The following is a 25702-nucleotide window of genomic DNA, read 5'->3' on the forward strand; positions in this document are numbered from 1 at the left end:
CTCTTATTTTAACGTTGTCTTGCTTGAAGAGAGCTTAGTTGTCCATTCGTGTGAAGTTCACAAGCAACATTGACCAATCTGGGAGTGGGAACCCATTGGCAAAAGGAAAAACAGTACGCTCTTTTTTTTACGAGTGAACAGTCCGTCTTGAGAGGAGAGACTACATTTTGACTTACTTGTGTGCTTAAATTGTATTAAACAATTTGAAATGATACATTGACTTCTAGAAGAGCTTTTTGTGTGATAATTACTTGTACTTCTACTTGAGTATGGAGTGTACTTCACCACGGCCACCTCTGATTAATAGAGTCAGTGAGTACACTTGTTCACAACACAACTATCAAGCTTTGAAGCGATATGGGGGAATAGTACAGTAGGTACACATATTTAAGGGGCCCTCAGGATGGTGTTGACCGATTGAGGTGGGTCGTTCTGCGGCGAAAATATGAGGGCCGAATCTTTTCCAGTCCTGGGGAGGGGAGAGAACTTAACCCATTTGGAGCGGGAACACCACCGAGTGACGCGCTATGAACTTGTAGTTCTGCAATTTTTGAAAAATCGTTAAAATGTGCCTCAAATCTTTCCGAAAATGGTCGTGATTTAGAAAACATTTTTTTTAATTTCGACGTCAGGCCTGAATGGGTTAAGCAATCCTATTACAACAATGAGCACATTTGAAGCAAACACCACAAATCCCTTCAAACGTTTCTTTGAGCAAAATGTGATCCTTCAAGTTTCTCCTTCAATACAACATTAGTGTTCATTTTACCCTTGATGGAAAGGAGTGTTTTGGGAGCATTTAATTAAAAGCAAGGAAGGCATTTAATCTGACATAAGATACCCATTAATTAAGACATAATATATTGTTATTTGATTTATTTGAAATGCAAGTACAGACATTTCCCAGAGGATTAATAAAGCCTTCTGTATCAAAATATGAAAAAATACTTAAATTTAAGCATTTTAACTGAGCTCTAGCATAGAAAAATATCTGTGTAGAGTGTCTATACTATAGGATAGAAAATACAGCTAAGTAAAATACATAAATGACTTGACAACTGCACTGCTTTGCCTAAAACAATGGAGGTCTCATAGAATTCCAAAATTGGCAAGCTATACCCTAGCTGCCCCCAAGGTCATGGTTGTCGTTTCTAAAAATAGCCGCCCTAGTGCAAGCGCCCCTGTCCCAAGTGCAACACTTTGTATACCGCTATCGTTAGACACTTTGATTGAAGGCGCATTCGCAAAGATGTGTCAAAATGGAGGCCGCTGGACAAGTGGACATGTTTGAAGTCAGTGGGCTATATGCATACAAGCAGCACGCTAGAGGAAGACAAACCTCTTATCCCATGACACCTCGTGGGTGGGACATCTGTCCCCTCAGCTCTGGATCCATGAGCCACCTCAAACGGTGTCATCACCGGAAGAGTGCTTCTCATGCAAAGATAAGTCATGGTATTGGACATCATCATCGTCATGGAGATGAACATTCACTGGAAATTCTGAGAATAGAGTACTGACCAGAATTGCACTAGTTGTGGATCATAGTAAGCTAGTCTACACAATTGGAGCATATAAAATAATTGTTACTTTGATCAACGTTTGCCTGTTATCTCTCATATGGTACCACATCAATACAGCATAGAATTGTGGACTGACAAAATCTTATCCAACGACAACAAAATATTCTCTAGTTTTGGGTCTGAGAGGTTACATCTCATCAAATGGTGGTCCGTGGTTTAAATGCCAAATAAATAATGGACCTTGAAATGAAAACACCACTGACTTATGACAGTCCAACAGTAGGGGAGAACATCAACTGTACATGACTACAGTCCAACAGTAGGGTGAACATCAACTGTACATGACTACAGTCCAACAGTAGGGTGAACATCAACTGTACATGACTACAGTCCAACAGTAGGGTGAACATCAACTATACATGACTACCTCAAGTGCCTCTGTGAAAAGTGTCGACAAAAATATAACACATAAATGACACATTTCCACAAAGCATATAAACTAGGCTTCACAGTACCAGCCTATCCTCTCCTCCCTCCTGAATGACCTGGCCAATAGAGGCCTGGCTCTGGGCTCTGATGAAGCACTGGCGCTTGCACTCCATCAGCTGCTCCAGGTCGCGCCACATCTTCATCTGCTTTATGTTGGGGGCGTGGCTCTCCCTCACGGCCTTCTGTTTCTCACGTAACTTCTGCAGTCCGGTGCGATAAAGAGAGATAGAGAGGGAGGGAGAGATATAGAGGGAGAGAGAGAGAGCAGCAATGAATGAATGAATGATATGAACATGGGCTAAATTGTCATCTATACATTTTAGATTTTTTGTGTAACATGTATGTAGACTCAGAGGATTCAAGTTGTTGTTCTGATGATACAAGCCTTCCCATCGGCCACTCTGCAATCAGACCATGTTCAATCCAGACAGAATAAGGAAGACATAACTTCCACATACTGACCCGGTCTATGCAGTTGATCCGTAGCAGATGCCAGAGCAGTGCCAGAGAGTGTACAGTAGACAGTAGACAGTAGACACATCCAACTTTACTCACCTTGACCTGTAGACACATCCAACTGTACTCACCTAGCAGATGCCAGAGCAGTGCCAGAGAGTGGAGTAGACAGTAGACACATCCAACTGACAGTAGACACATCCAACTGTACTCACCTAGAGAGTGGAGTAGACAGTAGACACATCCAACTGTACTCACCTTGCCAAGTGACTCCTGCTCTGCGATGTTCTTCATGTACACTTCCCTGTAAAAACAACCGGATAAGCATACATATACTTCAAGTGTAGTCCAAAGCCATCGTCAAGGTTAACTCATCTGAATTACTAAGAGTTGGAATCAATGACAGATGAATAAATTATTAACTCTGGACTTTCCAAGGTGGAATGACTAGATTCCCTGATGCCTGACAAGTTTTCATCAATTCCTTACTGTTGACATGATTTCTATGACCACATATCTACAGACAACCTAGCCTGATTTAAACTTAGTTGCATGCTACTGTTGTGAACTGAAAACAGCCAATCTACACGCTCACAAGCGACGTAGTTTGACATGACGTGATGTGTGCGTGAGCTTGTAGACTAGCTAGTTTGGTTGTGCAACACCCACAGGCAACTTAACCCAGGCTTTACTTCTGTTTGCCTTTGCAGGGAAAGATTAGTGTGAATGTGTTACTGGAGCATGTGGATCACAATGGGCTAATCAACTCCAAAGCAGCTGGCAGGCAGGTCTCAGCGCGCTCACTCACCTGATGGCCTTCTTCCTCTCCTGCGGATCAGAGGACACGTATGCCTTGGTCTCTTCCACCGCCCTCTGCATTTGCATTTCAATGATCTGTTTGGAGGGGGGTAGAGACGGGGGGGCGATCAGGTATAAAGTCAGAGTGCAGGTGTTTGGTGACTGAAATGAACACCATCCACCGGCCCAATGCGGGCATATCGCAATTACGACATCCATTTGTCTAGTACAACCTGATGAATATGGACGGTTCTCGAGATATGCGCTGGACACAGATACAGAGACTGTGCAATCATAGGATAGATGAATACAATTAAGCAAAGTCTGTGCAACAGGATTAAATGTATAGGAAAAAAATCACTCAAACTGAGTGGTGCAACTCCCCTCTCCCCCTGCCCCTCTCTCTCTATGTCTCTATGTCTCTCTCTCTCTCTCTCTCTCTCTCTCTCTCTCTGTAATTAGCAGGCAACAGTGCAACACTATCTCTCTCTCTCTCTGTTTCTGGCACAACAGTGCCACTTTTGCCCCTACTGGTACTATAAACATAGTCACATAGGTTAGGACATAGTCACATAGGTTAGGACGGACATTGCTGTTCCTTGGAGTGGTTGCACCACTCAAAAAAAGCAGAGATCCGGGCACACTTAATAGTTAAAAAGGAGGAAAACTGTATTGAACCAGGATTAAATGTATACTATGTAACTTCTGTAAGCTTTCTCTTTGTAAACAAGAATTTCAAACTTTCAAAACATCACTTACAACCCTTCAATAATAATCTACTAGTAACGCTCTCTGTCTCGGTAGAACAGCACACATTACCCTAATAGGAACCGATGCGTTTCCTGTCCTGGTCTGGAGAAGGTGTTACTTGCTGTTAAAGCTTGTTACCTGCTTCATGCCATTGATGTGGTGATATCGGTTTTCCTCCTGAGCGTTTTCTTCTCTCAAGGTTTTGACCTCCTACAAGACGGAAGGAAAACAGAGCTAATTTGTTAAGCTACATTCTGAACACCCCAAATATATCATTAGAATCCAATGGATTGAATGAGTGCACAGCACACACGGTACTTCATCTAGGCCAGGGCAACTCTTATGCTGTGTATATATTCCCACCTGTTCCAACTTGGATCTGTTGCTCTCCAAACCAGCAGCAATGCTATCGTACTGAGCCTTCTTCTCCTCATGTTCCTGTGTTAGCTCCTGTTTAAGAAGAAGACACATTCAATACAAGGGAGGGGTTCATAATAATTATTGTTATTTTCATTACCATAGATATTTGTACAAATGTCATACAAAGCATTTAAGGATAAGTAGGTCTGGAGTGGCTTGTTGTCGGTATCAGCCGGTAACATGCGTGAGTCTGTTTCACGTCCTCGAAATTTTCCATTACAGGAAACATTTCCAAAAAAAAGTCAGTGAGTCAATTGAACAAATACACTGGTGGTAAAGCTTCTAAAATAGCTATAGTTCAACAAGACAATGGATTAACTCCACATACAGATGAATGGGAATTCCTGCATTCAAGTGAATAGCAAGTGTGCAGTGTATGCCCATTTCTCCTATACAATGGCTATTGTGTTCAAAGGCACACACACACACACACACACACACACACACACACACACACACACACACACACACACACACACACACACACACACACACACACACACACACACACACACACACACACACACACACACACACACACACACAATGACACAGACACGGGGAATTTAAATACTGAGAATCAGAGCGTTTTTTTTCCCGTATCACACGACACTCACCTGACACTGCTGTCTCAAAGGCCTCAGCTCCTTGATAATCGGAGCAACAGCCGACTTCTTTTCCACTATCATAGAGTTCAATTTCTTCACCTGTAAAGAGATCAACAGCTCTAACTGAACCGACCTGAACTGAAAGCCCCACAGGCACATAAAAACCCAACTTGGCTGAATGTTCATTCAGCCAAGTTGGGTTTTTATGTGGACAGAGGACAGAGCGCTGCTCAGTGTCTGCTACAGATTTGTGTTGGAGTCGAGGAAACGGCATCTCCAGTATAGTTTGGATCATTTGGCAGGTTGCAACGGGACTGAAAGGTCTGCTTTTAGGCTGCTGGAGCCAGGAATGTGTGTTTTTTTTTTTTTAATCTATCATTATGAGTAGTACGCCAACTGTTGCCAAGTGTGCACTGCAAGCTGCCAAAAGCACAGAAAACACTTTGAGCTGATATTAGTTTAGGGGAAGTGTTTTTATGCCCCAACACAATGAATGAACATTACCCAGGCACACAGCTACATCAGCAATAACATCAGGAATACCCCCACATCATGGACTGTTCACTCTGTTGCCTTCTGACCAAAGGTATCCCAGCACCGGGAGTAAAACAGACAGATTCTCCTTAAACAAGTGCAATATCCCCTAACCTTTATGCTGCTAAGGACTCCTGTCGTGCAATATCTGTCTCTTATGAACGGTTGGTGTTTTTATTTGTTGTATAAGTGGATTTTAGGTTTTTAGTAATATAGTATTTCAGCATTTCGTTCTTATATATCTATCTATCTATCTATCTCTATGAATGTTGCCATGTAACACCGGGGCTCCACCGGGTGCGTCAGCGTCGCGTCACCGCCAGGGAATGTTCCCTTTTTAATCAATGAAGGGTGGCTCCAATGCCCCAATGTTGCGTGACTGCATTAAAATTGCCCCGGTTCGTTTTTTGACGCACGCGGTGGAGCCCCCGTGCGTCATACATACTGTAAGCTTAGTATTTTGGGTGATATTAAATCTATCTTACAATTGTTTGGCTGTGCCAGTTTAAATTTGGATTACTGTTTTTGTTTAGTTGGGTTTGTCTGACCTTTTTGAATATCACCCCTGACAAATACAAAGAACACTAAAACTAATATTAATCATACAACTTAAACTAAGCCTTAAGAAAAATCCCCAGCTTTAAAAACTAAATTAACTAAAAATAAAAGTTGAAACAAAATAAAAAAGAATAACTACCGTAATTAAAACATTGAAATTATAATAACACTGACAGAGAATACAAGTCAGACAAAAAGTAACTGTCACCCAACATGATTAATATAGAGTTCTTCTTATATAAAGCAATCACTGACACCATATATGTGTGTACGTCGGAGTTGAGCACTTGGTCAGATATTCACTGCTGAGTGGCTGACAAAGATGAGTCTGACCTGATCTAGCATAGAGATAGAGATAGAGATATAGAGAGATAGAGATATACTTTATTAGTCTCCCGAGGAATAAATTTGTCTTAGACTGGGCTTTAACAGTTCAACATGTATGTACAGTGACTGTATATTTATGAATGGATGGATGATATTGTGGACTGGTTAATTTATCTCAATGCACAAACGTGTTAACACTTTGAGGGCTTTACATTATTTAATCCATGTTGTAGCCACGCTTAATACGCTAAACCCGCCATTTGTTTAATTCGCCGTGTTTTAATAATGAAAAAGAAAGACCGGATTTGTCGCAGACCTTGTGACGAGGCCGTCGTGTTATGATGACGGAACCGGAAATCAATCATCGGGCGGTTTGTTTGGACGACAACATGCTGTGGAGGCTGTCTTTCTTTCGCATCGTAATGGCGGCATGTTTTTCTCTTCAACAACAAACCATGGGACTGTTTTCCGCCGGATTTTCGTGAATCAAAGCTGCAAATACTTCGGCGTATGCTCCAAAGGTAATTCAACAATACCGGCAGCGGTGGATATAAAAATAGCGTGGAACGGTTCTTTGGTTTTTGAGCACATTTACAAAAGTCAGCATCTTTCCCAGTGCCACTGAAGTCGTTCATGGAAGTGTCGAATGATAGAATCATAGTCATTGTTATTCAAATATAGATCGCAGTTTTATTACAAAAAAGGAGGGTTACTTTTTTTCAGTAACCTTCAAGGGTTTCAATTCAAGTAATTGATAAAAACGGAAAGTGAAGCCGTGGATTCTTTTCAACGACTGCTCTGTAATAAGCAGGTTTTGCATTAGCGCATCCGTGTCACGTTTATGGGTTAACAACTTTAACCATTATTTTAAACTTTAGCTATTGAAAAATAGCAGATCTACAAGCTCATAGCACGGCACCGATTGCCGTGCCATTTTTTAAAAGTCGTGAAAATGTGGCGCAAATCTTCGAATATATATTTTTGAATCTTTGCTTCTGGGAGGAGGTCTCCTTGTAACAAAAGAAAACGATTTTGAGATGGAGTTCAGCGACCGAACAATTCCAGGGGTTCTTTGAAATGAAAAGGTTTGAGCACCACAGTTTGAGTACAGCTCATAGGTTCTATTTCGTCCCTGCTGACCGCCAGAGGCGGTGCTTTAAGCATGAATATGTCCTTCGCGCATGCGTCGTCGAGTGTTGTATACAAACAAAGTCAATTTTGACCCCGTGATGACCCGAAGTAGTCTATATCTTCCGGCAGTCTGCAGGGGATCAGTCTCTAATTTTTCTCGCGCGTCGTGGTGAGAAATTTGCACTGGGCTGCGAGGTATTGCTATGCAATACAATATGCAGCTACGGTGCCTGTACCTGGTCGCCGGTAGTTCTGTGACGGCGTGACTGCCTGTCGGAGTAGCGTTTGTTCGCCCTCCAGGAACTGCGACTATGGTTTTCTATCTCCTCGATGAATGGAGTTTATTTCGCGGATTCACGTGGACGCAGGAGCGTCCAATCTCTCTCGCCGGTAAGGAAGGCTAACCCCCCTCGGACAAAAGGTACGTTATCGTTTAAAGTGGTGCTATCCCCGCTAAACAGACGTCCAAATGATATGATATATTTTATCATGGCATAACCTTTTGTGAGTATAGGCTGCGTTTGCGCCGCCTCCCTGCTCTGCAGACGAGGCTTGTTCGACTGCGAACGCTAACAGACGTTCAAATCATATGATATATTTTATCATGGCATAACCCCTTGTGAGTATAGGCTGCGTTCGCGCCGCCTCCCTGCTCTGCATACAAGTTTTGTTCGACTGTGAACGCTAGCGCTTATAATAATAATAATTAATTGCATTATTATAGCGTTTTTTCCAAGTGCTCAAAGCGCTTTACAATGGTTCATTCATTCATACATTGGGAGGTATAAGTGACTATAAGACTTGCCGAAGGATAAGAACACTGTCATATTACCTTCGTTTGATAAACACGTTACCTTCAAGCTTTGGTTAGCCCCTGCTGATGTCAAGCATTGTCGCTACATTCTCTCAGCAGTCGGCATATAACTTATGACTTAAGTTAGTTAAGGCTAACCGGCATTTTCTGTTTGACAAGCCTTGCTGGCCAAAGCCATATACGGATATTGGCAGCATTCAAGCTTAACTGCTTTGCGAATAGCTTGTATTCTTGTTGTTATTATTAGCCCGGTACAGGAGCAACTACCTGCGTCCTCCCAGGGTATTGATGTTGCTACCAGTATAGTCTGTAGCTAAATAGCTATTGGTGTACATAGCCTGTCTGGTTGTTAACCCAGCTGGCCCCCAGCAGTGGGCCTAGCTGAAGCTGCTACCAGTATGTATTATGATACAGTATTATTTTGTATCTTATTTTAATGTGAAGCACTTTGAGTTACATTTTATGTATGAAAAGGTGCTATATAAATAAAGTTTATTATTATTATGTCTGGAGCTCAAAGCTCCATTAACAGTTTTTTGCATATACAGTGGGTGCAACTTGGTTTGTCCACCTGTAGGTCCCATTAACCCAGCTGGTCCCCAGCACAGGGTATCTGGCGCTGTTGCCAGCGTAGCTCACAGCAGCTACCAGTAGTTTAAAGTTAAAGCTGTTTATGAACAGGCTATAGCTTGTCTTGTTTTTGTAGCCCAGCTGGTCTCCAGCATAGATCTCTAACTGGCGCTGCTACCTGTAGTTGTAGCCCAAGCGCTTATTATACTATCTAAGATAAAAAAAATAAAAAAAAAAGCTATCTGTGTATAGCTTGCTTTACTGTTTGTTGGCCCAGCTGGTACAGGGCAGGCAGCGTATGCGCTCCGCTCCTCCAGCATACGGCCAGCTTGATGTTACTTACTACTAATGTTTGTTAGCTCAAGCATTTATTAACAGCTATCGGTGTATAGCTTGTTCTGTTCATTAGCTGCAGCTGATACAGGCAGCGTATGCGCTCCCTTCCTTCGGCAGGTGGCCCCTATTGGTGGAGCTATCGGTTGTAGCCTTTTCTCCAAAACTAGCTTGTGTTGGTTTATTTAACCAAACTTCTGGCTGGGGTAGGCAGCGTTAGTGCTCCCTCCTCCCAGCATGAATGCGTAGTAGTGCACACTTGACTAGTGTATTGGAAGTGTCTTTTGTTTCGCTCTGGACTAGCAAACATAAATTACAATAGTCTAGTTGCCCTTTTAGGGCAACCACACTAATAATAATGCACTTGGAGTTTGGATAAATGTCATAGTGCTGGGATAAGCGTTCGCATAGGAACACTACAGCTGCTACATAGCAGCGTCTAAACCTTGACTGGAGGCTACTTTATTATCATAATTTATAAGTAAGCCTCCGCCGGGGGTACAGGTAGCGTACGAGCTCCCCTCCCCCACCGCGACCATGCAGGTCGCACAGTCTATCTAACAGCAACATTTGTGCTGTTTCTATGATGCACTTTACATCTGGTTGAATCTCAAAGTGCTACAATGAGCATTTGCATAAAACGTAAATGCATGCTGCGGCAGGTATTAAGTCATTAGATGCCGATCTAAGTTAAAGCCTCTGCTGGTACAGGCAGCGTCCGCGCTCCCTTCCTACAGCATACGGCTCCACCCCTAGCAACCAGTAGCGTCCGCGCCCTGGGCTAGTTGGGACTGGTGTGCACCGGCCGGTCCAAAGGAACCGGTGCCACCACAACGGAGAGTTCCCACTTTTGTACCTCGAAAGCCTCTGCTGGTACAGGCAGCGTACGCGCCTCCTCCCCCCAGCATACGGCCAACACCTAGCAACCAGCAGCGTCCGCGCCCTGGGCTAGTTGGGACTTGTGCGCACCGGCCGGTCCAGAGTAACCGGTGCCACCACAATGGAGAGCTCCCACTTTTGTACCTCGTGTGAAGCTCTCCTTCAGCCGTGAGCCAACCTTGGTCCTGCCCCGTGTGCCAGGAGGAAAAGGTCTGACCGCTGGCTACAGCAGATCCGAGAGGGCTCAGCTATCTGCGGAGTTGGCCCACATGAGGTCCATGCTCACTTCGGATGACACCTAGGCACCTCGGAGGGTGCCGAAGCGCCTCCCTCTCTGATGCCACAGCTGACTCGAGGTTGATGGGCTCTCCCCGACAGCTTAAGCTATGCACTTCCATGACTATGAGGAAGATGCAGAAGGCAGTGCCTCCCAGGCATCAGAGCCAGCCTCCCACTTCTCAGCTCATGCGCATAGCCGTGGAACGCATACTAAAGCAGGCAGTCGGCTCCTCCAAGCGCCTACTGCAGACGCGGCTTTGCTGTCTTCGCCGTCCCCCACGCCTGTACCTGAGTCAGCTACAGGCCTGCCGGGCGGACGATCAGGGCTTTCTCCCATCTCTATACCGATGGCGAAATCCTGGCAGCCCTGCCCTGATTGAAAAAAGTGTCCTGAGACAACCCGTTGCGACTTGACACTTTAATAGATTGGAACGCACAAGGCGATAAGGGCTGGCCTGGGTTACATGCCAGCCACCAAGCCTGTCACTGCATCCCTCATTGTGTTCTCCAACGAGGCCCGGCGGCAGAACGCTAGGTGACCTCGACCCCAGTACAGGAGCACAGGCAACCTGCTCACTGGGGCCTCCTTTTCACACCTAATAGTGTCAACGTTAATACTGGCTCAGCCACCTTTGGTGTATCACTGGAGGCATTGGCGTCATGTCCTCAGGGCGCGGACGGCTGATGTCCATCATATCTCTAGCCCGTCGCCAAGCCGGGTTTTCACAGTCAAGCTTGACTGATGAGACTAGGCCAACTCTCCGTAGGCTCCCTGAGGAGCCAGGAGCACTAGGTGGTTCAGCCGAGCGAGAAGCGCTGGAGCGAACCATCCAGGTGGGGAAGACCAGGCTGCAGCTTGCAGGCCTATGACACATCACGCCTCCCAAAGGGCCGAGCTCCAACATTGATGAAATCATCTTGACTGCCCTCGGAGCTCGCGTATCACCGCCGGCCCACACTAGAGGCCAGCGTGTTCCCTGGCGTCCCACGCAGGGACCTGACTGTGACTTTCCGGGCTGTGCAGCGCCTTCTGACGCCAGCCCCCCATATCCGGCGGGTCAAATTGGCCATTATCAGCAACATGACGAGAGCCCTACTATCAGACCAGGAGTGAGGTGTCCTCCTGCCCAAGGGCGCAACGGAGGCTGTATATCCTCAGTCACACGAAGGGAAGTCCGATCTACATACTTCCTTGTGACGCAAGACAGACGGGTGTCGACATGTCTTGAATCTGATGGGACCCAACAGGTTTATGAAGTTCGTGCCAGTTTACTGGGCCGAACACGGCAATGTGCTGGAGCGGCAAGTGGTGTGCTCCGCTCTACAGCACTTCCTGCCGTACAGGAGAGGCGAGCACATTCTCATACGTTCGGGCAACACCTCGATCGTGTATCACGTAAGTCATCGGGCAGGGCCACGTTTGCTTGGCTGCTGTAGGCGTCTATGGACCCCCCCCTGACTTGGGCAGCCTCCCCGCCCGATCAGCCTATAGGCAAGTTGTCTGAGTGGAGAGCGGGACTACATGGTAGGCTCTCCCTCCCATCGAAAGCTTCCATGAGGGGAGCGGTACCCCATCCAGTGGTGGTGAACACTAATCAGAGGCTACCTCGGCAGAGCGGAGGTGGACCTCCTCACCCTGGACCTCACTAACCTCCCTGGTTCTCCCTAACGGAGACACCCAGCCCACCGGGCCAGGACGCAAGGATCCGACGGTTTCATAGAACCTGAACGCCACAAATGGCTGTCAGCCTGCTGGACTTCTTAGGCGTCCTGCCACATAGCCAGTATGAACGGAACGACCTACATCGTTCCTGACACACTTGGCCCTAAGCAGACCACCGCCCACAGGGCACTATCCTTTTAAATGCGCACTGCCAGAGGCACTGCATATGCCTTGCCACTGCCTCTCTGATACGACCAGCGCCTCAGAGTTATTTAGGAGGGTCACACCATACTGCTGGTTGCCCCCCCCAGCCAAGAAGTACTTGGTCTCCTCTGCTGAACAGACCCAGTCGGAGGACGCCACGGCGTCTCCCCGACAGAGGTCTCCCCAACTGGGAGGCGGTCGGATACGGCATTCAAATGCTCAACGCCCCAACTGTGCGTTTGGCCACTGGCGGCCCTGAACCGCTGTGTGGAACCAGCCAGGCATGCCACCCTGAATTCAAGGGTGACATCCATGACATCCATCAGGCTACTGTACGATAACCGATGGAACCCATTTCCAACTGAGGCCAGAGCAAAGACCTAGTGCGCTGCTCTGCCTACCTGTCTGGAGTTCCGCAGTCCCTCCTAGACAAGGGCCGATCTCCTACTCTAAAAGCATAAGTAGGGGCAATATCATGTTGATATGCTAGAATCAATATTGCTGTAACGAAGCGTGTCCGTGAGCGGCACGTCCTGTCTGTTAGTGACTTGCGTCCGAAGCAAAGCTTAGACGGCCTGAGTGTCTCTGTGGCCGAACAGTGTTCCTCCTGAGGGTGCTGTCACATACACACCTCAACCAGCCTATACGGCTAGCATAGTTTTACCCTCCACCAGGAGAGTGGATGGACGAGCGGGAACTATTGCGCCCAGTGTGGGCCCTGAGAGCCGCTTGTTAGACCTGCCGAATGCTTTCGGCGGTCAGAATGGCTGTTCCGTTGTGACGATGGCCCTTTCAAAGGTAGCGCTCTCTCCAGACAGCGCCCGCCCCACACTGTTGTGGATGCCATCAACCACGTTTATGGGGCAAGTGATCGTACCTTACCATTTGGCGTGAGCTGCCACTCTTAACGGGAGCGTCCCCACATCATGGGCTGCCCCGAGGGAAGTACCCCTGGAATATATCTGTGCCGCTGCCTCATGGGCATCACAGCGAGTTGTCTGTTCCTCTGGGTGAGTGTTGCCACTCCCCATCCGCTGGACGTGGTCCTCTTACGAGAGTCCTCCAAGCCTACTCCTTATGGTTTGTGATCAGGATCCCTCGTGACTTGGCTGGCATAAGTCATTCATGCTTAAAGCACCGCCTCTGGCGGTCAGCAGGGACGAAATAGAACGATAGTTACGTATGTAACTACGGTTCTATGAGTCCCGAATGACCGCCAGAGGCACTCTGTCACTCAGAATCCTCGTGTTCGCGCGAGAAAATTCTGTAGAGACTGATCCCCTGCAGACTGCCGGAAGATATAGACTACTTCGGGTCATCACGGGGTCAAAATTGACTTTGTTTGTATACAACACTCGACGACGCATGCGCGAAGGACATATTCATGCTTAAAGCACCGCCTCTGGCGGTCATTCGGGACTCATAGAACCGTAGTTACATACGTAACTATCGTTTTATATGGATATAGGATTCGAGAAGACATTTGTAGAATGTGGTCTCAGGTGGTCTTAGAGTGGACATGCGAACACCAAACTCCCTACAACAGTAGAACAGTATAGTCACCATCTCTGACATGTCGTCCAGGGTACGGCCCTTCATCTCGTCCAGTTCGCTCTTGGTGGCCGACACCCTCTCGAGCCCCTCCTGAGTGTCGCTGTACCCTGAAATCCCCTTCTGAGCCTCCAGGGATTGCTGCACAGTGCACACACACACACACACACACACACACACACACACACACACACACACACACACACACACACACACACACACACACACACACACACACACACACACACACACACACACACACACACACACACACACACACACACAGAGAGAGGGCCTCCATATAAATAATATTTTTGCAGACAGAAGAGAATACTGATTTCCAGCATGAAGAAGAGATCATGTTGTTGTGCCTGGCATTTCATTCTGTCATCCATCATCTCTCCTCGTCAGTGTCGGCATAAACATGAAGTGTCAGTCAGTCAGTCAGTGTGTTATCCTAACGATAACGATGCATAATAATTAATTAGTAATTACCACAGGGCAATGACAAGCATATTCTTCTAGTAATTACCACACACACACACACACACACACACACACACACACACACACACACACACACACACACACACACAAACCAGCTGATGACAGGTCAACAACCAAGCTAATAATAAAGATACATGATGGATTATCTTGAGGCCTTATTAGACAGATTGTTTTTACCCCCAAAAAATATGAACTGTAGTTGTAGTATCTCCACATGGATTGTGTCCAATTTGATAATTATAAAGCCAGAATGATATATTGGTTTGGCCGATATATTAGACATTATTTGGAAACTAGTATGCAGCCAATGTGTCCTGATTTTAATGTCCTGATGTGTGTATTTTATAATTACCCGTGTAAAGAAAATGTTCTTTTCATATATTGAAGTTTAATTGTGTTTATTTTAAATTAATTATTTTGCAAATTATGTCAGTCAAACATTGGTATTCGCCTATTCGGTGGTCAATGACTCTTCAAAACCGGGACGGTCGTCAGTCCCAAGACTCAGGCATGGCTCTGTTTGATATCTGAATGGGAAACTAAACTTGTTACTACTGTTAGCTACCTCCTGGCACAAACGGCCAATGCTGCTAAACCGTGAGTCTGGCTTATTAGCCAGGCTAGCTAAACCGTGTTCACACAGGATGGAACGGCACAGGTTAATACCTGGGATCAGAGGTGATTTTGTTCCCAGCGTAACTCAAGTTGAGCTGGATGAGGTCCATGTAATTACTTAGCCAACTGTAGATTAGGGCTGGAAAAGCTGTGACATTTGGAAGAACAAGAAAACACCTGTCTGTCCCTGGGTCTGTCTGTCCAAACACGAAAATAGCTTGGTTGGTTTTCACCATTTCTCAACCGTTTCGGACGCGGGGCGGCTTGCCGGAAACGGCCCGGGCCCGGCCCTCTGTTCCAGGGACCCCCCAGGACCCCCACAAGGTAACTCTGTCATTTCTCGACCGTTTCGGACACAGGGCTGCTCGCCGGAACCGGGCCAGCCCCCTGGCCACATTCCTGGGGGTCTGGATGTTCCAGGGACCCCCCGGTCCGGTCCGGTTGCTCACTTCACACGGGTGTGATTTTTGTAAATGTTTTTGTTATAGAGAAGTGTATATAGAGCATCGCAGTCCAGCCCTCTACCAGGAGTCAGGACCCAGGAAATGAGTCCCAGTTAATTTCATAGAAGTATTTATTTAAAGACCTTTTAAGCCTCGTACAAAGCCAACTGGAGTGAGAAATCATTAAAACAAATTCGGGCCGAACAAATAATTAAACACTTTTCTTGTTTTCCTTCTTTGTAATTATTTGTTTAGTCCAAAATATAGTGTTTGTGCCCAGGCGGTGGCGTAACCGTCTGGGCACCCGACTGGTAATCCAGTCGCAGTGTGCCGCGGGTTCGACACGGCCTTTACTGCATGTCTTCCCCCATCTCTCTCCCGTTTCCTGTCAGCCTACTGTCTGTCCCTTCAAAAAAAAACAATAAAAGGCGTAAGCCGCAAAAAAATATCTTAAAAAAAAATATATATATATATATATATATAGTGTTTGTTGTCATGATTTGTCACGACTCATGTTGGCACTTAAAAGGTCTTTAAATAAATATTTTTTGAAATGTCTATGGGAAAAAATCAATCAATCAATCAAACACCCAACCAACCAACTGCTGGTACTGGCAGATATTTCGTCCCCTTTCTCCAAATGTAGTCGCAATGCTATGCCAATTCCCACCCCACCACCACCCCACCCTTGTGGATTAGTGACAGAGGTTCCCAACAACTGGGACGTGTACCTGTGCTGGTACAACCACTGGTCCGCAAGAAGGGAATCCCAAGTTTTCCCGACCGTGAATCTATAAGCGTGCGTCACCAGGATAAATGGTAAATGGTGCATTTACAGTATATATAGCGCCTTTATCCAAGGCGCTTCACATAGATTGTGCATTACATTCACACACCAATGAAAACCATGCAAGGCACCAAATTGCCCATCGGGGGCAATTAGGGGTTCAGAGTCTTGCTCAAGGACACTTCGACACTAACTCTGGGGGAGCCCGGGTTCGAACTGGCAACCCTGCGATTCCCATCTGCCCAATCTACCCCTGAGCCTTTGCCGCCCGTGGATCAATGATATGGTCAATGACGATGACATAACATTATGTTGTGCTATAATAATATAGCAGCAGGTCGGCTACTTGAGGCCAGTCAACTGTCTTACGGGTTTTTGTACGATGATGCGCGACCGTGACGAAGTGAATTCACTGTGGCCCCTTTTCCACCAAAATAACTTTGGATTCAACTGGTTCCGTCTTGGAACCTTCTTGGTGCTTTCATGGAACCGGCAGCCATGTTTTGGTTCCAGTTCCAAACCAACTTTTATAGTTTCTGAACCAATTCATTTTCAGTTGAAACACTGAACTGGTTCAATATTAGGCAGGGGGGGGGGGGATAACTGAAGTGGTTCAACCCGGTGGTGGTGATGCAGACAGTGGAGCAGCCATCAGAAATAGCAGCGGCTCAGCCTGGCCTGCGCCAGACAGGCTATCAGCATGTCAGGGAGCCGGGACAGCAGAGAGGTGTGAAGCAATTTCTAGGAAGCGGTGTACCTGGTACCACTTCATCACTGACCCAGGTTTGTATGGAGGGACCACATGTAATGCATGCACACACACACATGCACAGATATAGCCTATAGGCCTATAGAGGGACTGTAGAGGGCCATGTGAGGTTGAGAATGTCTATTGTCTGGGTATGGAGGGATGGACAGCCCAGTTCCCTGAAGTTCACAGAAGCAGGGCTTAAGGCAGCTGGCTGTGAAAATGCAGGTGACATTAGTGAATGACGAACATGCTTCATCCCCACCCTCCCTCCCGACCAACCTCTACTAACGTCTCTTTGAGGAGAAGAGGCACTGTCAGAGATGTACTGTAACCATGCAACCACTACCCAGGCTGTTGCTGTGAATAAGAATGTGCTTTTAATAAAGACTGTCTGGTTGGGAGGCATTCCAGTAGCTCACGGGTCATCATCCAACCCATGTCATCCCTTCTCTCTCCCAGCGTTCCTTTCCCTGTAGGCGCCGCATCATTAGTCCGACGGCTCATTGTTCCAACGGTGCGTTGGTCCGAGTCGCGCATCACTAACCCTATCCCTAAACCTAAAGCCACGGGTTAGTTTTAACCGGCCACGGGTGAGTCTTAACCAGCCACGTATGTCGGACTAACGGGATGTCAGAGTTATGGGCAGTCCCCTCTCTATATACCATTGTCACTATAAAAAATAAAACAGAAATGTGCGCGCACACACACAAACGCACGCACAAATCTAAATAAAAAGTAAAAAATGTGTGTGGTGGTTTTCACATTTTGCAGGTGTTGTGGGAATGATTTACCAGTTGCTGCTGGATGGCTTCGTGCCTCTGCTTCAGAACCTCTTCAGTCCGCTGGAGAACGCCATATTCTGCCTTCAGCTCAGCCATCTCCTGACGCTTCTTCTTGTGCACCGTTCCCTTGCTGCGCAGTTTCCCCACCAAGCGCTTCAACTGTGGAAGAACCAACAGGGTGGACTTCAGTCACATAACTGTCACTTTGAACAGAACAAGATTCAACGTTTTTCTAAACTTTGAACTTTCTAAGTTTGACTTTCTAAGTTTCTAAGTTTGACTTTCTAAGTTTCTAAGTTTTACTTTCTAAGTCAAACTGGCGGCCCGGAGGCCACATGCGGCCCCCAACATGGTTAATATCAGAAGACTGATATATTATTGATTTCAGCCGTTACAATTCCAAACATTCCAGCTTTAATTACTTCAGTCTATATTAGTAGCTTAATGACTAGTATTAAAATGTTATTGTCTTATTTTATGTCCAATGTATTTGTATTAAGTTCCTAAAGTTAACATAACTATAACTAAATAATTCAAAATTAAATAAAAAGCTAACTTTTTCTACAAGCTACAGGCATTCTACAAGCTAAAGAAAATCCTTTGAAAAGCATTTGAACTTTTTTCCTACGACAGCGATATGCAATGTGGCCCTCTGGAGTGAGTGTGGAAATATAGTGGCCAAAGTTGCCCACACAGACCCCCTTTCCACCGGTTGGTTCCCAATGGGAACCGGTTCAGTTCTTTTTGGATTTTAGTCCATGAGCCAGAGCTCCAAAATTGGTCGGCAAACTAGACCTATATTAAATTGTTTATAGGATCAATAGAAGTAAATTAATACATGATAACCCTTCCACAGTAGTAGCTTTTTCATATTTTCGATTATTTTGCATATTTTCCTACATAATGCCTAATTTGCATATTTAAAAATGTAAAATTTGTAATACAATAATTCATTGTCTTCATGCAAGTACTCAATTGGGGAACTTTCATGGTGAAAACAATCTAATATAGGTATGGTTTTGCCCACTCAATTCATAATTATAACGTTCCAATTTTGGAGCTCTGGCTCATGGACTAAAAACCAAAAAGAACTGAACCGGTTCCCATTGGGAACCAACTGGTGGAAAAGGGGCCTATAGTGCCTTCACTAAATCAAAAATCAATAGTGAAGGCTCTGGCCTCTACCCTCTCTAAAAACCCCTCTGTCAAGTTTGATCCAGGTCATACTAAAACTCTCAGACGACAGACACAGACAGTTAAGTGGGTGTGACAGTTGGGATAGGGAATGTTTTCTGACATGCTGCACCGCTGATATACAGTATAACCCATTCTGACCTGAGATCAGATTCATACGAGGTTTCCACTGGACACACACTGGTCTGATCAACCCATTCTGACCTGAGATCAGATTCTAAAAATGTCAGTCACTCTTCGATTTTTCAAAAATAGCAGACCTACAAGCTCGTAGCGCGCCACTCGGTGGCGCGCTATGAGCTTGTAGATCTGCTATTTTTCAATAGCTAAAGCATAACATGATGCTAACACCAAAAGGGGTTCCCGTTCAGAATGGGATAAGAAGTCACTTGAAGGAGACAACGGGTTGAGCCCAGGCTGTGATGGATCCCATGGGAAAGAAAAGCTCACGACTGAAAATGTTTCTCCTAAAGTCCGTGTTTGTGAAACACACTAGCATCGATTCCTAAAGAATTAATCAAATTTTGGGGCGGGAACCCCTTTTGGTGTTTTCAGCATTATGTTTGTACTTTAGCTATTGAATAATAGCAGATCTACAAGCTCGTGAATATATATTCTCTCAGAGCGAACATTTTTAACTCAAATCTTTGCTTCTGAGTAGTCCCTGGAACAACAGATGGGGGTCGGTGGCCATATTTTTGGGGGTCCTTGACATGAAAATGTTTGAGAACGACTGACATAGAAACATAAGGTTTCTCAGAAAACTTTAGAAGACATTTGTAGAATTGTCCTCAGGTAAAAATGGGTTAATGAATATGTTAAATTTGCTTTAGTAATAATATTATTCCTCCTAATTCTCCATACTGCCAACCAGGTGAAGAAGGCTTTAACCTTTGCTTTTATATGAAATATCCGAGAGACTATTAAGATATGGAGGATGCTTCTAAATCTGAACATATTGCTAGTCTGACAACTTAAAAAAACAAACAAACAGAAGATATCTACAATCTCTCAATGAATCGCAGACAGACTGAGAGCTTGTGGACCTTCTATTTTCACTGAGCAACATGCTGAAGACATGCTGAAATCAGCTGCGGCGACTGATAACTTTAATCCATGTGGATCAGAAAACACGCTGCTTGCAGCAGAGGAGTCGGCTGGCTGTAGTTTGAAACGGTCGCCAGCCAGACCCTCTCAGGCAACCCGCCAGAAACATCTTCCCCTGGCAGAGAGAGAGAGAGAGAGAGAGAGAGAGAGAGAGAGAGAGACCCGAGAGAGAGACACGCCTAGCCCTCGCCTATGTCTGTCTGTCCCAATCTAAGACTAAATAAATTGACAATTTTGTCAACAAATAAAAACTAGACTAAAATGTTAGGAAGGGACTCGTGGACAAGAGATCCAGTATAAGTCAAGTAAAGTCATTTTACACTTGGTTGCATGCAGACAATAGCAGATCTACAAGCACACAACGCGTCGCAGCGCGGCGCGTTGTGAGCTTGTATATCAATTGTATACAAGTGTAAAAACAGTCATTACAACGCCATCAAGGCCCGCCAAAATACATTTTAGTCGACTAAATCACCTGTAGACTGACACTAAAACATTCCAGGTGACTAAAATGTGACTGAAACTAAACGAAAACTACCGAAGAGAGACAATGACTGAAACCAAAAATAAAAAGGTGCTGCCAAACACAACACTGCTCTTGGCTGCAGGGCTCATTGAGGCAGCTATAAATGTAATAATGGTACATTATGGTCACAGGAGAACAGCCCCAGAAATCATTTCCCATAGGGCATGAAACACGCACACGTGCGTGCGGGTGCGTGCGGGGTGTGTGTATTTCGGGACTATCAAGGGCAGACAAGGTTGAAAGGGGAATTAGCGTGTTGGAATAATGCTGCATAGCCTTCTCTTGTGACCTATACAGTAGTACTGTGTAATGTGTACAGTATGTCCTCAAAACAATTGCGACTAAATTGGCCAGTGGATCAGAAAGTCGTCAGCCACACCCCAGACATCTATGATGATGATCCGTGGGTCGGAGGTTCGAATCCCGGCTCCTCCTCCTGTCCACACGTCGAAGTGTCCTTGGGCAAGACACACTGAACCCTACACTGTCGGTGTGAGCTTGCCACCGTCGGTGTGTGAATGTGGGAAGTGAGGACGCTGGCGTCGACTGTTCGCCGCTACACCTCCCAATGTATGAATGAATGAACCATTGTAAAGCGCTTTGAGCACTTGGAAAGTGCTATGAAATGCAATTCATTATGAATGGGTCAGTGTCGATAAGGCCACGGCGGCAGCCATTACCAAAAAAAGCTGCAGTTAACGTAAAATCAGTGGTTCCCAAACCGTTTAGCTTGTGACCCAAAAGGGAAATGTGATGTCTCCGCTGGACCCAAACTAGTGTTAATAGCCATACTATTTTCAATAGTACTTTATTTGAAAATGTTTATAAATGATCAAATTAAAACCAAAATGTAGGAACAAAAAAAAGATAAAAAGGGACCCATAAAAATGTGTTTGCGCAACCCACAAAGGATTGTTTGGGAAACAGTGAGGAAGATGGTATTTCCACTGATGATGATAACACAGAGTGTGCAAGTCCATTGTACTCAATTCATCAGTAATGGCGGTGGGCCTGACTGGACGGATAGTACAGCAGGGAGTCAATGCACACACACAGTATTTAACCCATTCTGGGCGGGAACCCCTCTTGGTATTTTTATGTTATACTTTAGCTATTGAAAAATAGGGGGGGGGGGGTTGTCACTGGAACAACATATTTTCAGATGGGGGTCCGCGGCCAATTACATATATTTTTTGGGTGGTCCTCGACATGAAAATGGTTGAGAACAACTGACATAAACATTGGTTTATCAGAAAACTGATTTAGAAGGCATTTGTAGAATCGCCCTGGGGTCTAAATGCCGGGTTAAACCAGACGGTCAACCAACGATGGGCAAGATGGTGTCATCCCTCACAGAGGCCCCACAGGCAGACAGTTGGCAGCTGACACGTGATGACATACGACCAGCAGAGTGGAAAATACCTCTGATAAGGTGATCGACTCGTCTCCACCGTGATCAGAACAGCAGAGACAGACAGACGGACAGATAAGTGTCTTGTGAGACAACCCTTTCCATTATTACTACAGTATCTACAGACTCATCTGTCTGTGTCTGCCTTGTGTCAGCAACCAGGTCCCTCTTAGATTATTCTGTAAAAAGAAGTTCGGATTCAATATAAAAAAAAAGCACAAAAAAAAGTTGGGAACATATTGCACATATTGTCACCTTCTTAAACTAATGGCCTAAGTAATTTATTGAGGATTCTTTTTTATAAATTATATAGGCCAACATAGGCAATTCTTTGGCCTAAGTCAATGGTTTTGTGATGTCATCAGGAGTAAATAAATTGGCCTAAGTCTAAGGTTTAATCCTATTTAATTCAATTTAATCATACGTTATTTATATATTAATAGACAGAAATTGTTATAAACATTTTTTGGTGAAATGATTAAGAAATACCACGTTGTTTTGTTTTGGATCAGTTTATTTTTTTTTGAAAACCTTAAAAAATACTTAGGCCATTCGTTTAAGGAGGCGACGATAATAAAAATGTGTGCGGCATCATTGTTTGGATCCAACTATTCTCTTTCTCATTTCTTGTTTCTATCTCCTCGTCAGCCAGTCTGTCTTTCTACACCCTGTATGTAAAGCAGAAAATCCACAACTAAAAACAATAGTACATACATAGTGCAATATAGCTGATGGCAACCTTCCAACCTCCTCCTACACACACTCACACACACACACACACACACACACACACACACACACACACACACACACACACACACACACACACACACACACACACGCAAGCGAGCGAGCAGGGAATAAGTCGTTGCTATTTCAGACATCGTGCTACGAACTGCCATGCTTCAGCAGCTCTCACCACTCCACATGGAATCACAGTGCATGTGAAGCACCTGGTCATAAAACCTCTCAGCCAGCCATCCATCCACCCACCAGCAACCCTGGCTATTACGGAGCTGTTTATAGTCTTCTATACAAAATGGGGAAACGTGAAGAGTGGACAACTCTACCCTTAATATTTTACTGCGTGCATTAAGCATGCACATACTGCATATAGGTCCAATAAGCATGAACATACTGCATGATAGGTCCAAGCGTGCACTGACACAAAGCAGAGATGGCACTCTGTAAAGTGCAAAGAAGCTCACTCAAAAAGCATGTGTACCTGATGATGATGCTCCCAAAAATAGACCCCGTATTATATCATATGACCATATCCGTTTGTGTTATACAAAATAGGTTAGACATTGATTGGCCATCGAAGACGTCACTTTCAACCCGGTACCTATTTGGGCATGTGATTATAGGCAAAGATTTTGAAATATATTATTATTATTATTATTGTTGCTTTTAATTGTATTAATTGACTTCCCACAAAAAAAAAATATATATATATATATATATATATATAATTTGACAAATAGCAAGCGCGCATTGCTTTGTGAGCGTTGTGGCATTAGTCTTATTGTCTAGTATCGTAATGTCATGTATTGTATATTTTATACATGCTGAGACAAAATAAAGTATGGTAACCTTGAACCTTGAACGCAAGCCATTTATCATGCTACACAAAGTATGAGAGCAAGGGTCCCTTTCACCCCACAAACAGTGGATGTCTCATAATGGAATGCAGTTCCCTCTTCATGCACAGAAGAGGCATTTACACAGCCGTCTGCTCGGGACATTTTGTAGAGCTAAACTGAATCAGAAGATTGATTACACTTAGCCCATCTTGGGCGGGAACCCCTTTTGGCGTTAGCATTATGTTATGAGATGAGATGAGATATACTTTATTATCCCACGAGGGGAAATTTGTCTTGGGCAAAAGTGCATTAGTACATACATCAACGCTTTTTAAAACAGACAGACAATACACAAAAGCAATATGCTTTAGCTATTGAAAAATAGCAGACCCGAGATTTTTTTAAAGTCGAAGAACGACCGACATAGAAACTTAGCTTTTTCAGAAAACTGTCAGGATGTAGAAGACATTTTTAGAATCTGATCTCAGGTCAAAATGGCTTAAAAGGTTGGGTATGAAAAGCCAACATTTCAAACAGTTTGTCCAGCTCAGTTCCTTGTTCTGGGTATTCTCCGCTGTGTTTCTTTTTATAGCTGCGCATGGGAATGGGAGGGAGAGCAGTTCCATTAGACAGCGTGCCCCTCTGTGTTTACACCAGAGCAGAAATAGACTCTCTCTCTCTCTCTCTCTCTTTCTCGTTCACCGTGGGTTCACTAATCTACTAGTGTTACTGTTCACTAACGTCAAGCTGGACATATATCGCTCAATGAAAATAACAGAGTTTCAGTTATAAGGAACGATGTTGGTTGCACCTTAGAAATAATTAGAATCACCTTCACCAAAAAAAGGGAACGCCTATTTCAGAAGATCTGGTTATCCATTATTGACATTGCTTGATGGACTGAAGTGAGTGAATTCAATGTTAATCTGCACCCTTAGTGTCAGTTACTTGTCCTTATTATGAAGAATGTTTGTTACGATTGATTGTGATGTTGCTTGGGATTTATTTTATTTTTTCTTGTACTGTTTTGTTTGTGGTTTATTGTTTTATCTGTTTAATTGTATTTGATAAAGTCTGTACTGCTGTACTGTGTGACATAATGGCTGCAAAAAAACTAAGCTTCCCATCATGCACCTGTGCAAAGTGTGAAGCTCAACAGTGCCACCTGTTGGTACCCTAAACAGACAGACAGACAGACATACAGAGGGACACACATTGCTGTGCATTAGAGTGGCTGCACCACTCAAAAACCCTAATAAACAGACGCTTAAAAATAAAGAACGATGTTGAATCTTTCCGTGTGATAAAACATGATTACACGTTGAGTGTTTAACAGGTACCAATAATAGCACAGTGTTGCACTCAGTCCATACCCCCCCCCCCCCCCCTCCCCACCGGCAGCAAACACCTAGTTGGCTGGTTATAATTAGCGGATAAATTTAGGTTGCGTCAGAAGAAAGACGCAACAGTGAGCGATGGTGGCAAGAAACACTTCCAGTTGTGTGTGTGACGTGTGTGTGACTGTGTGTGTGTGTGTGTGTGTGATGACCTCGTCTCCGTCCTGACCTCGTGCTGGGTGTGTGTGTGTGTGTGAGTGTGTGTGTACCTCGTCCCCACGGATGACCTCGTCTCCGTCCTGACCTCGTGCTGGGTGTGTGTGTGTGTGAGTGTGTGTGTACCTCGTCCCCACGGATGACCTCGTCTCCGTCCTGACCTCGTGCCTGGCTGTTCCGCTGGCTCATCTCTCTCTCTCCTGCCGCCACTTCCTCCCTCGCTTCCTGCAGTTCCTCTGCCTTCGCCTCCTTCTTGCGAATAATGATGGAGGCCTGAAAGAGTCCAATGACAGCAGACGGTATACCAACATGGATCAGACATTCATTTGTGGCCAACCTGAACATATTTGTAACTCACAAAGACGACCTGGACGGCCTGTGCTTATAGCGGTCCAGACACCTTGGCTGGTAATCCAGCATGACAGTGTGTCGCGGGTTCGAGGTCCGATCCTGACGAACTTTGCTGTGTCTCCCCCCCCCCCCCCTCCCTCCCCGTTTCCTGTCTACCTACTGTACAACTATCAATAAAGGCAAAAAGCCCCAAAATATCTTAAAA

At 45.0% G+C, this 25702-nt stretch overlaps 1 protein-coding gene across 3 annotated transcripts in view; it reads right to left on the reverse strand.

Moving 5' to 3' along the window:
* Positions 1-831: 831 nt before the first annotated feature.
* The window catches only part of ift81 (intraflagellar transport 81 homolog), a 34193-nt gene continuing 9322 nt past the window's right edge, over positions 832-25702 (reverse strand). The window contains exons 10-19 of one of the 3 annotated variants that reach the window (XR_013964171.1): positions 25273-25419; positions 17782-17931; positions 13900-14028; positions 5054-5143; positions 4380-4466; positions 4155-4226; positions 3277-3362; positions 2727-2772; positions 1904-2212; positions 832-1785 (exon numbers count right to left, since the gene is read on the reverse strand). Coding sequence is in view for 1 of the 3 variants with exons in the window: in XM_080765166.1 (XP_080621292.1) it covers positions 2030-2212; positions 2727-2772; positions 3277-3362; positions 4155-4226; positions 4380-4466; positions 5054-5143; positions 13900-14028; positions 17782-17931; positions 25273-25419 (990 nt within the window). In the remaining 2 variants the exon portion in view is untranslated. Of the gene's footprint in view, positions 2213-2726; positions 2773-3276; positions 3363-4154; positions 4227-4379; positions 4467-5053; positions 5144-13899; positions 14029-17781; positions 17932-25272; positions 25420-25702 lie in introns of all 3 variants that reach the window. The other 2 variants (XR_013964172.1, XM_080765166.1) reach the window with 2 other exon arrangements.

This window comes from Protomyctophum bolini (genome assembly GCF_963924005.1).
Source record: "Protomyctophum bolini genome assembly, chromosome: 6".
Taxonomy (NCBI): Eukaryota; Metazoa; Chordata; class Actinopteri; order Myctophiformes; family Myctophidae; genus Protomyctophum; species Protomyctophum bolini.